Consider the following 16,636-nt stretch of genomic DNA (forward strand, 5'->3'; position numbering starts at 1 on the left):
TCCCAGCATCTGGGAAGCTGAGACGGGAGTATCTCGGTTCGTGGCCAGCCTTAGCTACTAAGGCCCTTTGCAACACAGCGAGACCCTATTTCAAAATAAAGAATCAAAAATAGGGCTTGGTTGTATCTCAGAGGTCAAATGCCCTTGGGTTCCATCCCCAGTGCCACAAGGGGAAAAAAAAAAAGAAAGAATTGGTCCATTCCCTTATTTTAAAAGCAATGTTTTTCCTTGCATTTGAGACCACTGCCCACAGTTTATATGAAATAAACAGGATACAGAAGATAAGCTTATTCAGCTGATTTGGGGTTCCCTGAGAAGGAGAGATTTCTCTGTAGAGACTTTGCACTGTGAGTCATAAGGTTTAAGTTGCCCTTTTAAAGTAAGCATCTACAGCAGTCTCCACTCCTCTGGGGCTGATGGCCGCGTTCTCTTTCGGGAGTTAGAGGACAGGAGGGAACGGAAGCCAGGGAGCGGACTCCCAACCAAGCACCTGTGTACTGGAGAGTGACTGAGTATAGCTCAGGAATTGTCTTTTCTTTTTCCATTTTGTTTTGTTTTGTTTTGTTTAAGCCAAACCTACACTTTCTTGCCAACAGGTTAAAGTCTGCCATCTTGTGCAGCTGGATGAGAAGTGTCTCGTTTTTCTCCCAGCTAGAGTAAAATTACTGTGAGGAAGAGCTACATGAAGTATTATTTCTTTGTGTCAGAAAAATGTATTTGTGACAAGTCTTCCTGAAAAATATCAAAAGAAACCTTTTTCACGGAAATTACTAAAAAAAAGAAAAAAATAACATGTATCAAATGCCAATTACTTGAAATGATTCTGAACCATTTACATGTAGTGTGTAGCTACCCTGTGAAGAGATCAATACTTTTTTTTTTTTTTTTTTTTGGTGGTACTGGGGGTGGAACCCAGGGGCTTTTCTACCTCTGGGCTATACTCCCAGACCTATTTTATATTTTTTATTTGCAAATAGTGTCTCACTAAGTTGCTGAGAGCCTCACTAAGTAGGTGAGGCTGGCTTTGAACCTGTGTGATCCTCCTGTCTCAGCCTCCCAAGTACTGGGATTACAAGTGTGCACCACCACGCCCGGCTGCAATACTATTATTTTTATAGGTGAAGAAACGGAAGTATAGAACATATTATATAGGCTGAGGAGTTCATCTGTCTGGTGCCAGAGATGCAAAATTTCTTTGTAAAAGTGTGTCTTCTTGAGCTGGGTGTGGTGATGCACACCTGTAATCGCAGTATTTGGGAAGCTGAAACAGGAGGACGGCAGGTTCAAGATCAGCCTAAGCAATTTAGTGAGACCTTTAGCAACTTAGTGAGAACCTGTTTTAAGATTTAAAAAAATAATAACAATAAAAAGGGTTTAGCTAAGAGCCAGGCGTGGTGGCGCATGCTTGTAATCTCAGTGCTTGGGAGGCTGAGAAAGGAGGATCGCACAGGTTTGAAGCCAGCCTCAGCTGCTTAGTGAGGCTCTCAGCACCTTAGTGAGACCCTGTTTCCAAATAAAATAGAAAATAGGTCTGGGAGTGTAGCCCGAAGATAGAAAGCCTCTGGGTTCCATCCCCAGCACTACAAAAAAAAAAAAAAGAAAGGTTTAGCCAAGCCGGGTGTGGTGGCACATGCTTATAATCCCAGCATTCGGGAGGCAGAGACTGGAGGATTGCCGTTCGCGGCCAGCCTTAGCTGCTTAGTGAGGCCCTCCGCCACTCAGTGAAACTCTGCTTCAACAAATAAAAATAGGACTGGGGGTGTAGCTCAGAGGTACAGTGTCCCTGGGTTCCATTCTCAGTACTGCAAAAAGATAAAAAAAAATTAAAAAATAAAAAAACAAAAAGGGCTTAGCTGGACGTGGTGGTGCATGCCTGTAATTCAGTACTTGGGAGGCTGAGACAGGAGGATTGCAGGTTGGTGGCCAGCCTCAGCAATTTAGTGAATCCCTCCACAATTTAATGAGACCCTGTTTCAAAATAAAAAATAAAAAAGGGCTCTGGATGTAGCCGGGAGGTAGAATGCCTCTAGGTGTAACCACCAGGAACCAACCAAAAAGAGAAAAAGGATCTTGTTTCCCAGGAGGAGAGGCGTGAGCCGCAGTGTTAAGTCTTCATGGGGACAGGGCCCCATTTCTGTTCTCAGAACTAATCATTCTACTTACAAAAATAGGAGATTTGCTATGTCTTTTTTTAAATAATGGTTATATTTGTTAGATAAAATGATCACCTACAATGTGGTAAAATCATAGTAGTATAAAATGACCACCTTAAGCTAAATACAAAGTGCGTCTTCAGGTCCCCGCATGGGACGTTCTGCTGCAGCTGAGCTTTCCGGGACGCGCTGTGCCGCTGCCTGGTGCGTGGCCCCCTGCCCGCTGTCCTGGCCGGGCACACTGGGCGGAACACTCCTGGTGGGTGTGAGCAGAAGTTCTGCAGATCCGCTTCCCTGGCCTTGGGCTGCGGCATCTTGGTGCGGCAGGTGGGGTTTGCAGCAAGGAAGTGGCTCCACTCAGAGACATTTCTCTCTGTTGGAAGGTTTCTTCAGCCCCATTTACGAGGTACCTGTAAGTTTCTGGGTTTGATTCTTTTCTTTTATAGATTCTTTTGTTTTATAGATTTAATTCCCCAAATGTATTGTTTGGGAAATTAAAAATGAATTAGTCTTAAAAATATAGTGGTGCACACCTGTAATCCCAGTACTGCTGAGATAGGAAGATCACGGGTTCAGGGACAGTCTCAGCAGCTTAGCTAGACTCTGTTTCCAAATAAAAAATAAAACAGCGCAGGTGGTGTAGCTCAGAGGTACAAGGCCCTGGGATTTAATCCCCAGCACCACAGGGAAATAAACAAAACAACCCAAGGCTTTTCAACATTGTGTTTCATAGGTTTAGGTTTCTTTTAAAAATGAAATCCATAGATTCGTGAATGAAACTGTGGAAATACCAATGCCGTGGTCTCACTCCAGTCCTGGTGGGAAGAGAAGCGGCCCGGCAAGGGAGGGGAGCGGAGCCTGGTTACTGCTCTTTTCAGTTAGGTAGCTTGGTGGCGCCTGTCTGCTGCGGCCCAGACCTTTGGTCGCCATCTTCCACTCTGATCACATCCTCAGCCAGTGTGTGTGTGTGTGTGTGTGTGTGTGTGTGTGTGTGTGTGTGACTGAGTGGCCTCAGCCAGGGTGTGTGTGTGTGTGTGTGTGTGTGAGACTGTGAGTAGCCTCAGCCAGTGTGTGTGTGTGTGTGTGTGTGTGTGTGTGTGTGTGTGTGTGAGAGAGAGAGAGAGAGAGAGAGAGAGAGACTGTGAGTGGAGCCAGGGGGTGTGTGTGTGTGTGTGAGACTGTGAGTGGCCTCAGCCAGGGTGTGTGTGTGTGAGAGAGGAGACTGTGAGTGGAGCCAGGGTGTGTGTGTGTGTGTGACTGTGAGTGGCCTCAGCCAGGGTGTGTGTGTGTGTGTGTGTGTGTGTGTGTGTGACTGTGAGTGGAACCCAGGGGCTTTCTACCTCCGGGCTACACTCCCAGGCCTATTTTATATTTCATTTGGAAACAAGATCTCACTCAGTAGCTGAGGCTGGCTTGAACCTGTGCGATCCTCCTGCCTCAGCCTCCCCAGCGCGGGGATGACAGGCGTGCGCCGCCGCGCCCGGCCTCTCAGCCAGGGTTTTGTAGGCCGTGCCTGGTCTGGGTCCTAGGAGTGTCCAGAGCTGTGGGCTCTGCTCACTCACTCACTCGTAGTTGGCCACCATCTGTGCTTGGTCGGTTGTGACCTGGGCTGGCTGTGGGGTTTGCGTTTTCACGTAATGGGCCTTTCGAGACCGCTCTCAGGGCTGGGCTCTTTTCTCAGGTCCTTGATAACGGCGTTGTCCATCTCTTAGGTGGCTGACATAGTCTTCCAGGTGTAGCTGTGTCTTGTAGCATCTTGACTTTAAAGGCAAGACTTCGTTTTGGAAGAACTTGAATCAGGTAGCCACGCTGCAAGAGAGCAGAGTCCCAGAGGACGCCTCAGCACCTGGGACCACAGCAGCACGTGTCTGGACCCAGCTCTGTCCCCCGCTGACCTCTCTGGTCTCCACAGTCTGGGCATGGCAGGCAGGACAGGGCCTGGGGGCCTTGTCGTACTGGAATGCCCCGGTTCTTTGGGAGCGGTCAGTGAGTCTACATTATTTGAATTCTTCTGTATACCAACATGTATTAAGCAGTATGTCGGTCACAAGCGGCTTTCTGGCTGTGATCTGGCGCCGCGCAGCCACTATGTGGAAGGGCTCTGGTCTCAGCAGCTCCGCTGGGGGCCCTGGACACAGGGTCCCTGCCTGGGGTTTCCTCTTGCTTCCTGGCCTCACGGAAGCCTCGGCGGCGGGGCTCCCTTTCCCACGCTGGCCCAGGGGTCTGCGTGCACCCACAGCTACCAGGCCGCCTCGTGTCTGTGCCTGCCCACTCTTGGGCTGCCCACGGCCCCTGCCCACGGTACCTTCCTTTGCCAGGCCCCACTTGCGCCTGCCCCCTGATCCTGCAGAGTGGACTCGGGGTCCTTCACGTGGGCCCAGGACACTTGCCGGCCAGTAGTGTGGTGTTCGCCTTAGCCCAAGGCGCCGCTGTGCAGGGTGGACGGCAAGGCAGCCTTGAAGTTTAGGCCACCCTCGCAACGAGTTAGGGAGACACCCCCACCCCAGCCAGGGGGTTGTGGGGGTGGCATGAGCCTGGCTGGGCCAGGCTTCCCGCAGGCGCTGACACACACATTTGTCCTCAGGGGAAAACCACCTTTCTGGGCCAGCACTACTGCCAAATGTCACCTCCTGATGTGTAGCCCTCAGGGACCTTGGGGCAGCTCACCTTGGAACCAGGACGGGTGTGCCCGTGGCTGGAGCAGGAGGGTGACGCCTGTTTTGTTTTGTTTTGGTACTGGGGATTGAATGTTCTACTTCCAAGCCCTCCTTCCCTACCCAATCCTTCAGTTGTGTTAGGAATTGAAGCCAGGGCATCCTCTTCTAAGCTATACCTCCAGCTCTATTTTATTTTTTTATTTGGAAACAGGGTCTCCCTAAGTTGCCAGGCTGATCATGAACCTAGGATCCTCCTGTCTCAGACTCCCAAGTACAGTTGGGAGCAGCTTCTCTGTGGGTTTTTTTTTGTTGTTGTTGTTTGTTTGTTTTGAATTTTTGGCAGTACTAGGGATGGAACCCAAGGACATTCTACCTCCGAACTACACTCCCAGCCCTATTTTTTACTCTTGAAACAGGGTCTCATTAAGTTACAGAGTCTCACTAAGTAGCTGAGGCTGGCAGCGAACCCGTGGTCCTCCTGTCTCAGCCTTCCAAGTTCCGGGATTACCAGCGTGCATCACCACGCCCAGCCAGCTTCTCTGGTTTGAGAGGCAGGCCCACCTTCCAGGAGGAGCTCCTGGGAGCTCCGCCCACACAGGAAGAAAAGTCCTGGCTACCAGGTGTGAGGCCGCACAGGAGGGGTCCCTGAACCAGGATGAGTTGCTTTTTCTGTTGTTTTGTTTTTTGGTACTGGGAATTGATCCCAGGGGCATTCAACCTCCAAGCTATACCCCAGCCCTTTGCATTTTTTGTTTGGGTTTTGGAACCTGCCCTTTTTCTGTCTCAGCCTCCCAAGTACAAGATTACTAGTCTGTGCCGCCACGCCCAGCTGCATGATGAGTTTTGAGAGATGGAGAACGAGTCCCTCCTGGGTGGCCGGGACTCTGGGGAGCCTGGCACGAGGGTGGGAAGCCCTCTGCCGATGCGTGGCCCTCTCGTTCTTGGCTGTTTCTCCTTTATCTTTTGTTTCAGGACATTAGTTCTAGCTGTCAGCAATTTGTTGAATGTGGTGGTGTGTGCTTTGGGGGTAGGATTAACATATTGTTAATCATTTGTGAATTGGAGTTGAGTGAATTCTTTTTTTTCTTTTCGGTATTTAAAAAAATTTTTAAAATCCAGGTGTGGTGGTGCACGCTTGTAATCCCAGCATTCAGGAGGCTGAAACTGGAGGATCGCTGTTCGCAGACAGCCTCAGCTACTTAGCGAGGCCCTTCGCAACTCAGTGAGACCCTGTTTCAAAAAATAAAAATATTGTCTGGCGTGGTGGTGCACGCTTGTAATCCCCGCACTTGGGAGGCAGAGACAGGAGGATCGCGCAGGTTCGAAGCCAGCCGCGCTGGCTTAAGAGACCCTGTTTCCAAATAAAAATATAAAAATAGGTCTGGGAGTGTAGCCTGGAGGTCCGGGAACCCCAGTACCACCACACACAAAAAATAAATAAATAAATAAATAAATAAATAAATAAATAAAATAGGGCTGGAGGTGTAGCTCAAAGGCTCAATGCCCTGGGTTCCATCCCCAGTACTGCAAAAATAAATAAATAAATAAATAAATAAATAAATAAATAAATAAATTTTTTATTGGTGTACTGTAGTCATGTTAATGGGGTACAGGTTGGTAGAGGCGCACTGCACAGCGTGAATCCTTAGTGGCGCGTGCAGTTTGCTCCTCACCGCCCATCTGCAGTGGAATGTTCTGGGTGAACTGACTTCTCTTTGGGGTGTGGGGGGCTGAAGTGTTCCACACCACTTTGCTTTGTAGGGTTGCACAGGATAGTGGTCTCCACTAGAAAGACAGTATCTTCCTTATCTTCACAGACAGTTGAAGGAATCTGGGGACCCACAGGACGGGACAGCTTTTGCTTCTTTCAGTGTTTCTGGGCGTCGGGTGCCATGGCCCGCGTTCCCCGGGGCCTCACCTGTAAGGTTACCGTGCCGTAGCAGAGCCGTGAACAGGTGTGCAGGGTGCTTTCCGGCGGAACTTTCTAGCTTCTTACGAACTTTCTTTAGAAGAGCTTTCTGTACGGTGTTGGCGTTTCCCTTTCCAGTCTGTTGCCACAAACGCAGCTTAACATGGTTGTGTGTGCACCATGTTGTGTTCTAGGGTGCTGTGTACTGTTTCCTCAGGCGGCCCCCGAGGTTCTCCGCATACACTACAGTTGTGCGTGTCCTCCATTCCGTCCTCTTACTTCCTGTGAACATTCCTATGAGCCCTTGGTGGTGGCACACACCTATCTTAAGTACTCTGAAGGCTGCGGTGGCAGGAGGATTATGGGTTTGAGGCCAGCCTCGGGAACTTAGTGAGACCCCTGTTTCAAAAATAAAAAATAAAATAGGGCCTGGGGTTAGCTTGGAGGTAGAATGCCCCAGTACCCCCCACACGTATATACACACATGTACACACACACACACACTCCTTTTTATGCTTCTAATGTTCTTTATTTGGTGGTTTGGTTTTTTAGGCCCTGTTTCCTGCAGTTACTGGGTAGGGTCAGAGTATGACTGTTTTATAGCTCTGGGAACATAACTGCCTGTTTTCCAAGGTGGGGCAGTATTGCTTGCCAGCTAGAGTTGACCCCTGCCCACTCACAGCCTCATCTCCCTTCCCTTTGACCCAGGCGGCGCCCTTGGGGCTCTGGAGCCCGGGCGCCCTGTCTGGGCCTCCCTCCGCTCATGCTCCTTGGGGCTCCCTCGGTCTTGTCCCGAGGAGCTGCTTTTTGAAAGGCGCCTTTCACCCCTCTGCTTCCAGAGCCCCTCTCTCCTGTGGCCACTGGTGCTCCGTGGCGCAGGTGTGTGCCTCTGCCAGACCTGCAGACCAGCCGTGGCATCTGGATGACTTCACCACAGAGGCCTCTGCCACCAGCCTCCTCTCCTGGAGGCAGGTGTTAGTAACCAAGCTCGCAGATCTGAACACGGACGCACGCACCCACCTCCTTTCCCCAGCCCACCGAGTGCAGGATCTGAACGAGCAGCCATCTTGTTCTTTCCAGAACCTGGGGGATGGCGGGAAGGTAGCACCCTGCCAGCACCCTGCACTTGAGGATTCCTGTATCAAGAGTGCAGATCTACTGCTAAAGAGGAGTGGGAGACAGCCAGGAATCTCTAGGGATGGGAATATTCTACAGAAGTCCTGTAAACACAGGGTTCCATGCGATACAGTTATTTGGGGTAAAGAACTTGGACTTGGAGATTACCGTTTCTGGAACTGAGAGAATGAGGCTGGCCTAATTTGGAGTTTTTTTTTTTTTTTTTGGTGGTACTGGGGTTCCTGGAAGCCCTTCTACCTCCGGGCTACGCTCCCAGACCTATTTTATATTTTTGAAACAGGGTCTCTTACGCCAGCATGGCTGGCTTCGAACCTGCGCGATCCTCCTGTCTCCGCCTCCCAAGCGCGGGGATTACAAGCGTGCGCCACCACGCCCGGCTAGATTGGAGTTTTTTTAAAAAATATACTTTTTGCCGGGCGTGGTGGCACACGCTTGTGATCCTAGTACTTGGGAGGCTGAGACAGGAGAATCGTAAAGGTTCAAAGCCAGCCTCAGATACTTAGTGGGGCTCTCAGCAACTTAGTGAGATCCTGTTTCCAAATAAAAAAATTTTAAAAAGGTTCTGGGAGTGGAGTCTGGAGGTAGAAGGCCCCTGGGTTCCATCACCAGTTGCTATACACACACACACCATACTTTTATATTTTAGTGGATATACAGTATTTTTAGATTTAAAAACAGCGTCCTCTTATCCCAAGGACTAGAACATTATTTAGTTAATTGGATATTTTGGTCTTTTCTTACAAAGTAAATTTTTTGTTGAAATTTGTGTCAACAGAATGCAGAAGGTTAATTTTCCCCTTGAATAAGCATCTTTGACAGGTGTATTCTTCCTCTTGGTGAGATTTCATCATAGCCAACATTCACAAGATTTGGCAGCCCAGCCAGTGGTGTGCACCTGTGACCCCTCATTACTTGGAAGGCTGAGAGAGGAGGCCTGCAGGTTTAAGGCCAGTGCACACCAACTTAGGAAGCCCCTGTTTCCAGAAGGGGGCTGGGAGTGTAGCTCAGAGGTAGAATGACTTTGGGCTTGACCCCAGTACTGTAAAAATTAAGCCAACGAAATGACCTGGTTCAGAGCGCGCCTCCACGGTAGTCCTGACAGCGTGCAGGGACACAGGGCAATGGCAGCGGCGGTTTTAGGGTGACAGAGTGGCCCTCTCGTTGCTCCTCCTCAATGCCGCAGGAGCCTAGAACCGCTGGGTGGGTAAACGAGGGGCGGTGCTCGCCTTGAAAAAATGCTTCTGAGCCGGACGGGGGCGCACGCTTGTAGTCCCTGCCTTTAGGAGGCTGAGACAGGAGGATTGCGCAGGTTTGAAGCCAGCCTCAGCTACTCAGGAGGCTCTCAGCAACTTAGTGAGACCCTGTTTCCAAATAAAAAATATAAAAAAATAGGTCTGGAAGTATAGTCCGGAGATAGAAAGCCTCTGGGTTCCACCCCCAGTACCACCAAAAAAAAAAAAAAAAAAACTTCTGATGGCTGCACGCATTTGAGGACATACTTGATCTACTTTGGAAAGGTTGTTTTGGTTGTGCAGAGGCGTGTGGCTTCTCGTCTCCTTTCCAGTTTTCCTCCTTTGACCTCCACCCCCATTGCCCTTCTCTTCAGAATAGCGTTGCCCGCCGGGGGAGCGGGGTTAGCCAGCTTTGAGTGTTTTCAAGCAGAGTGATCTCCCTCCCTCCCCCCCCCCCTCTACTGAATTGAACCCAGAAGCATTCTACCTCTAAGCTACACCTCCAGCCCTATTTTATTTTATTTTTTGATTTTTGAAACAGTATCTTGAGCCGGGCATGGTGGCGCACACTTGTAATCCCTGCGCTTGGGAGGCGGAGACAGGAGGATGGCGCAGGTTCAAAGCCAGCCTTTTTGGCTTAAGAGACCCCGTTCCCAAATAAAAATATAAAAAATAGGTGTCTGGGAGTGTAGCTCAGAGGTAGAAGGGTTTCCAGGAACCCCAGTACCGCCAAAAAAAAAAAGTGTCTTGAGTTGCGGATGGCTTTCCTAAGTGGCTAAGGCTGTCCTGGAACCTGTGATCCTCCTGTCTCAGCCTTCCAAGCACTGGGATTACAAGTGTGTGCCCTCACGCCCCGCTGCAGGGTGATCTTTGAAATTGACAGGAGAGGAGCATGGACTGGGGTTGAGATGGTGACCCTTATCACTGAGGGACGAGCCCGCCGCCTGGAGCCCTTGCTGTGCGTTTCATGGTGGTACTTTCCGACGGGCTTCCTCAGATAACTTGCGTTCTTGCCCCCTTTGCAGCTGTGCGCGCACGGCCTGAGCGTCGAGTGGCGCCCACGATTCGGCCGCAGGTCTGACGCCGTTTCTTGCTCTCGTAGGTGGCGCAGAGCATCGAGGACCACCACCAGGAGGTGATCGGCTTCTGCAGGGAGAACGGGTTCCACGGCCTGGTGGCGTACGACTCCGACTACGCGCTCTGCAACATCCCCTACTACTTCAGCGCCCACGCCCTGAAGCTGAGCCGCAACGGCAAGAGCCTCACCACCAGCCAGTACCTGATGCACGAGGTGGCCAAGCAGCTGGACCTGAACCCGAGCCGCTTTCCTATCTTTGCTGCTCTGCTCGGTGGGTGCAGACGTACGCCGTGGGTGCGCCGAGCTTCTCCGTAGTCCAGGGCTTGAATGTGGCCGCCTGTGGGAAATTTGGAAAGCAGACTCAAGCGAGGAAAGGGCTCCTTCGCCTTCTCCCCCCTGTGTGTTGTGTGGCTGGTCACTGCTTGTTACTGAGCCTTCAGTTATGTATGTTCTGTCTAGGCCAAGAAGTTTGCTTTGTGAATCAATTCAAAGTTTGGGCGAAATGTGTGTGTGTGTGTGTGTGTGTGTGTGTGTGTGTGTGTGTGTGTGTGTGTAGTGCTGGGGATAGAGCCCAGGGGCATTCTACCTCTGTGCTAAACCCCCAGCCCTATTTTATTTATTTATTTTTTATTTTTTATTATTAATTTTTTTGGTGGTACTGGGCATGGAACCCAGGGGCTTTCTACCTCCGAGATACACTCCCAGACCAGTTTTATATTTTATTTGAAAACAGGTTCTCACTAACTTGCTGAGAGCCTCACTAAGTAGCTGAGGCTGGCTTCAACCTGTGTGATCCTCTTGTCTCGGTCTCCCAAGTACTGGGATTGCAAGTGTGAGCCACCACGCCCAGCTAGCCCTATTTTATTTTTATCTGGAAACAGGGTCTCACTAGGTAGCTGAGGCTGGCTTCGAACTTGGAGTCCTCCTTTCTCAGCTTTCCAAGCCCTGGATTACAAACTTGTACTACTACACGAGGCAGGGAAAAAAAGAAAACATGTAAATTACGGAAGCTAACACGTGTACACTGTGAAGAGGAGGCATTAGATCTTTGGCGTAGCTGGGTGTGGTGGGGGACGCCTGCAGTCCAGGACATGAGAGGCTGAAGTAGGAGGCCCACAAGACTTCAGCAACTTAGCTAGACCTTGTTTCAAAATAAAAAATCAAGGGCTAGGAGTGAAAAAAGAATCTTTGGTAGAGCTCATTTATAAATGAAGAGAAGATGCTGTGAATTAGCACTGTCGTGCTTTGTTTTTGTTGACAGGGTGCTCACAACCTAAAAGAACAAGTCCTTTAAAAGAAAACCAAAATAAACTTTATTACTCTATTTTCTGATACTGGGAATTGAACCTAGAAACATTCTACCCCCAAGTTCTGCCCCTCTCTCGACTCTTTGATTTGGAAACAGGGTCTCACTAAATTCCAGAGAGTAAGTTGCCAAGGCCGGCTTCCACCCTGCGACCCTCCTGTCTCAGCTTTCCAGGTACTGGGATTACAGGTGTGTGCCACCATGCCTGGCTAAAAGTAAACTATTTTAAGAAAATGTATGGGTTTTTTAAAATCCCTTGAGGAATTCCTTATACTATTAGCTGAAAAAGGATGATCTCTGCTACTGATGGGAACAGAAAACCAAAAAGGTGTAAAAAAAATTAAGGCAATTGAGGAGTCACCTTAATTTTTTAATTTCATTTTTTGAAATCTCGTTTGTTTGTTTATTAATTTATTTATTCATTTTTGCAGTACTGGGGATGGAACCCAGGGGCATTCTACCTCCAAGCTACATCCCCAGCCGAATTTTTATTCTTTATCTTGAAACAAGGTCTCACTAAGTAGCTGAGGCTGGCCCCGAACCACGATCCTCTTGTCTCAGCCTCCCAAACACTAGGATTACAAGTGTGCGCCACCATACCTGGCTTGAAATCTTGTTTTAGACAAGACTTTATAAACTAATTCCTATTACTTACCAAGTTTCCGACGGGTAGTTTATTCATCTTCACTCTATGTCTGCCTCACTTAGTTATGTTTTTCTTTTCTCTTTAGTCAGCTGCCATTTCTCGTGCTCTCTGTGTGTTGCGTCTCAAGCTATTTTAATATCCAGCTCTGACTTGCTGGCTTTGTCATAATTGTGTCCAGTGTGGTGAGTGCGTGTGTGGGGCGGGAGGCCCTGCCTGACGGCTCCGGCTCTGATCCGAGCGGTGTCTGGGCGCCCTCCCTCACGGTCACCTGCCTGCTCTTACTCAAGGTGGGTGCTTCTGCCCCTCAGGAGGGGTGCTGAGCAGTTATTTGAATGAACAGTAATCCGTATAAGTTTGGAAATCTGAGGAGGTTAACAGCCCAATCCCACCCGCCTGTTTGAGAGGGAAATTATATTGTGAGTTATTTTTATTTATTTTGTGGACCTGGGGATTGGAACCCAGGGGCATTCTACCTCCAAGCTATACCTCCAGGCCCCCCCTCTTTTTAAAAATTCTTTATTTTGAAACACGGTCTCACTAAATTGCATAAGTCCTCACTTATAGCTGAGGTTGGCCTTGAACCTGTGATCAGCCTCCCAGATACAGGGATTAATTACTCCGTGTGCCACCTCGCCCAGATGTGGGTTAATTTTATAAAATACTAGTTTTTAGGAAAATTTTCAAAAGTTCAAAGTTCTATTACGTAGCAGCAATCAATCTGATTTCTCAAGTTGTTTATTTGGGTCTAATTTCAAATGTAGCTTCTTAGAAAACTTTTGGCATTTGGAGGATTAATGCTAATTAGATGTATTTTCAAATATTAAAGCATGAAAGGACGCTTCCTCTGTTGAAGTGAGTGTGTGGGTGGCGCGTTCTACGGGAGGTTTCAGTCGCTTGAGTGTTCTGCAGAATGACTTCTGCACGTTAATTGACTTAATGAATATGAAAATTGCATGTTCTAGAACAGGGATGCCATAGTTATTTGAAATGTGGAGGAATATTCAATCATCGTATTTCAGAAATATTGAATAGGTTTCTTGGGAGATAATGCCAACTTACTCTCTTATATCTAATTATATTGTAAAATTGTGAAATAAATGAAAAACAAAAGCAGTAGTAATATTTTATTGAATTACTGTAGGTCTTGGAATCTCTTGAGAAAGTTTAATCAAATCAGAGGAAAGTTTTTACTTGGGTGAGCTTTTTTTTAATTTTGCATTTGGAGAAGTTTCCGTGTCCTCGAATGAGAACACTTATTTTTCTTTTCCCTGAGTTTTTGTCATAGGGCAGTTGAGTATAAAATCAAGTATTTTACCCATTTGTTCACAGAACCTGTTACTGATGTTGGAATTATTGGAATAGTTTTATTCAAATCAAATCTTCACAAAAAAATCCAGACACTTCATATCCGTGGTAAATTCTGTGGCGCGTGTCCCAGGAAGGCGCGGGAGGCCAGCCCACCGGTGACGGGCCCAGCTTCTCCACCGGCCCCTGTTCCTGTGGATTGCGACTGATCTCACCTTGTTTTGCTTTCCGTTAGCAGCTAACTAATGAGCCTGCCCTCTTAATGTGGAAGTGATTAAGTTGTGTTATAAAAATCACAGTTACTTAGGAAATTACTGTCTTTAAAATTGCATTACGACAGCTGACGGAACTGCGTGTCATGGTGGACCAGGCCTGCAGGCACCGCCGTGGGAGTGGAGTGTTCCCTCGAGGATGTCGTTTCCAGATGCGTGTGTTTCTTGGGTGGACAGCTGCTGGGTGGCAGAGCGCTGTGCTAGGTGTGTCTGTCACAGGTAGTCATGGTGGCCGCTCATCGTCCTGTCATCTTGCCAAGGGCGACTTTACAGCCAGGCAGATCTGCGCGAGCCCAGGTCACACGACTTTGAGCAGTAGCTGTTTCACAAGCAGAGGGAAGCCTGTATGTTGGCGTTTGGAATCTGGGCATCACTGAAGGACGCTCTGCAAACTGGCAGTTATTAACACTGGGCTGGAGTGTTGCTTAGGGCTGTAGCGCTGTGTCATTCTGAGTTTGAACACTGTTGGAACTGGACTGTACACGGTATCGTACTGCGAGGGTCCGCTGTATGTCACTTTATGTTAAAAGAAGCAATGGTTTCAGTTCCTGCTCCCGTTGTAGGTGGTGTGCCAACAGAATGCAGGATGTAGAAATTCCTCGGTGCAGCTCGGGAGGCCTTCATGGTGCTCATGTTTGTTTTCCAGGGAACCACATACTGCCTGATGAAGACCTGGCTTCCTTTCACTGGAGTTTGCTCGGTCCAGAACACCCGCTAGCCTCACTGAAGGTACGGACTCCATGCTGCCAGCACTGACAGTCCACTAGTGACTCTGCTCTTACTTTAATACTCTGTGCCACAGCCTTCACCTGCGAAGGAAATAGCTACCCAGTCACTATGCGCCCCTCATCTCAGGATCTGCACTGCCTTGAAGTGGGAGGCCGAGACAGGAGGATTGTAGGTTCGAGGACAGCCTCAGCAAGTAGCGAGACTCTCATCAACCTAGCAAGACCCTGTTTCAAAATAAAAATGTGAACAGTGCTCTAGATTTGACTTTGGGAAAATACTACAAGTAGAGAGTGATAAAAAGCATGGGTCAAGCCGGGCGTGGTGGCGCACGCTTGTAATCCCCGCGCTTGGGAGGCGGAGACAGGAGGATCGCGCAGGTTCGAAGCCAGGCGCACTGGCTTAAGAGACCCTGTTTCCAAATAAAAAAATATAAAATAGGTCTGGGAGTGTAGCCCGGACGTAGAAGGGCTTCCAGGAACCCCAGTACCACCAAAAAAAAAAAAAAAAGTATGGGTCAAGAAGAGTCATACTTGACACAAAGCTCCCAACATCCGGTGTTAAAAGGAACCAGTAATCTGGGCGTGGTGGGCACGCTTGTAATCCCAGTACGTGGGAGGCTGAGACAGGAGGCCCGGGGTTCGCAGATACCCTCAGCTACTCAGTGAGGCCCTCTGCAGTTCTGGGCTCTGAGCACTTCCATCCCGCATTCAGAGTCCAGCAATGGCGTGGTCCATTCACGAGGCAGCCCTGACTGGAGTGCGGTTCTGTTCCAAGCTTTCTCTCCACAGAAGTGTTCCCTGTGGCTGTCTGCCAGGCCTTGTTTGTGAGACCTTGCTTTGAAATAAAGAATAAAAAATAGGGCTGGGGGTGCAGCTTGGAGGCAGAATGCCCCTGGGTTCCATCCCCAGTACCACACACACACACACACACACAAAGGAATTAATAAGATTCCTGAGAAACTTTTATGTTACTGTCTAGTAAAAAATCACGAATGGCTGTGGATAGGAAGGCATCAGTAGTGCATAATTTATATAGTTCAGAATCCTTGGTGTGTTGGCAGTGCTACGGATCTTCATTACTTATTTAGTATATAAGTGGCATTCCGGGATTTTAATTTTTATTGTTTTCTGGTGTTGGGATGACTGCCCCTGCTGCCCTGCACCCTGACCCCTCTCTAAACGCCTGTGTAGCGCTGCACGCCTTGCCAGCCGGCTGCTGGATCTCACCTGGGCGGCCCCGCTGTGTGTCAGTGAGAAAGCCCAAGGTGCCCTCACACACCGAGCCCTGGTGTGCGTGCCGCGGGCGCACAGAGGACCAGGACTGATTAGGCCCAGACAGCAGAGGGTCCTCTGGAGAGGAAGCTTGGAGGAACCGCACGCCAGTCAGGGCTGCCTCGTGCGTGGATCGTGCCGTTGGCGGTTCCCGGACCGCAGAGGCAGCAAGCAGCCGGTGGCCAGCTGGCTTTTCCCTGGTAAGGTGGCCCCGAGTTCCCTAGAGGTGTGGAGGACGGTGGGAAGCCTTCCCTCATCACTCCAGAGCCCAAGGCCGGGACGCGAGGCGGAGCCGGTGACATTTGGTGAACAAATTGATAGCGTGTGAACAAGAGTGACGTGTCTCCCTCTGAAGTCCCAGCCCTCGTGGGCCCGCCTCCCTGCAGGCCTGGGGCCTGGCCGCAGCGGGGCACTGAGCACGAGCACCCGCCCGAGGCCGCACCTCCTTTGTTGAAAGCTGGGTCACAGCCAGGTGTACTCCTAATGCCCTGCTTCTCCTCTCTTCTTTTCTTCCTTTCTTTCTTTCTTTCTTTTTTTTTTGGTGGTACTGGCCCTCTTTTTGTTTTTCAGTTTATTCATTACTTTTTGAAATAGGGTCTCACTCGATTGTAGACGGCCTCACTAGTAGCTGAGGCTGGCCATGAGCCTATGATCTTTCTGTCTCAGCCTCCCAGGTACTGGGAGCGCAAGCCTATGCCACCGCACCCGGCTAGAGTGCCTTGCTTCTAAACAATACATTTTTCTGACGAAGCATTCCTGAAAAGGCCACATACTTTTTCTTTTCTTTTCTCTTTCCTTTTCTTTTTGGTTGTACTACAGGTTGAACCCAGGAGCATTTTACCTTTGAGCTAGCTACACCTCAACTCTATTTTACTTTTTATTTTGAAACAGGCACTCACTAAATTGCTGAGGCTTCCCTCACACCTGCGGCCCTCCTGTCT

At 49.2% G+C, this 16,636-nt stretch overlaps 1 protein-coding gene across 1 annotated transcript in view; it reads left to right on the forward strand.

Moving 5' to 3' along the window:
* FAM120A (family with sequence similarity 120 member A) overlaps positions 1 to 16,636 on the forward strand; it is a gene marked incomplete at both ends in the record, with an annotated part of 92,271 nt that overhangs the window by 15,604 nt on the left and 60,031 nt on the right. The window contains 2 exons of the mRNA XM_080709038.1: positions 10,191 to 10,437; positions 14,342 to 14,424. Of these exons, the coding sequence (XP_080565164.1) occupies positions 10,191 to 10,437; positions 14,342 to 14,424 (330 nt within the window). The remainder of the gene's footprint in view (positions 1 to 10,190; positions 10,438 to 14,341; positions 14,425 to 16,636) is intronic.

This window comes from Muscardinus avellanarius (genome assembly GCF_963383645.1).
Source record: "Muscardinus avellanarius genome assembly, chromosome: 13".
NCBI classification, from domain to species: domain Eukaryota; kingdom Metazoa; phylum Chordata; class Mammalia; order Rodentia; family Gliridae; genus Muscardinus; species Muscardinus avellanarius.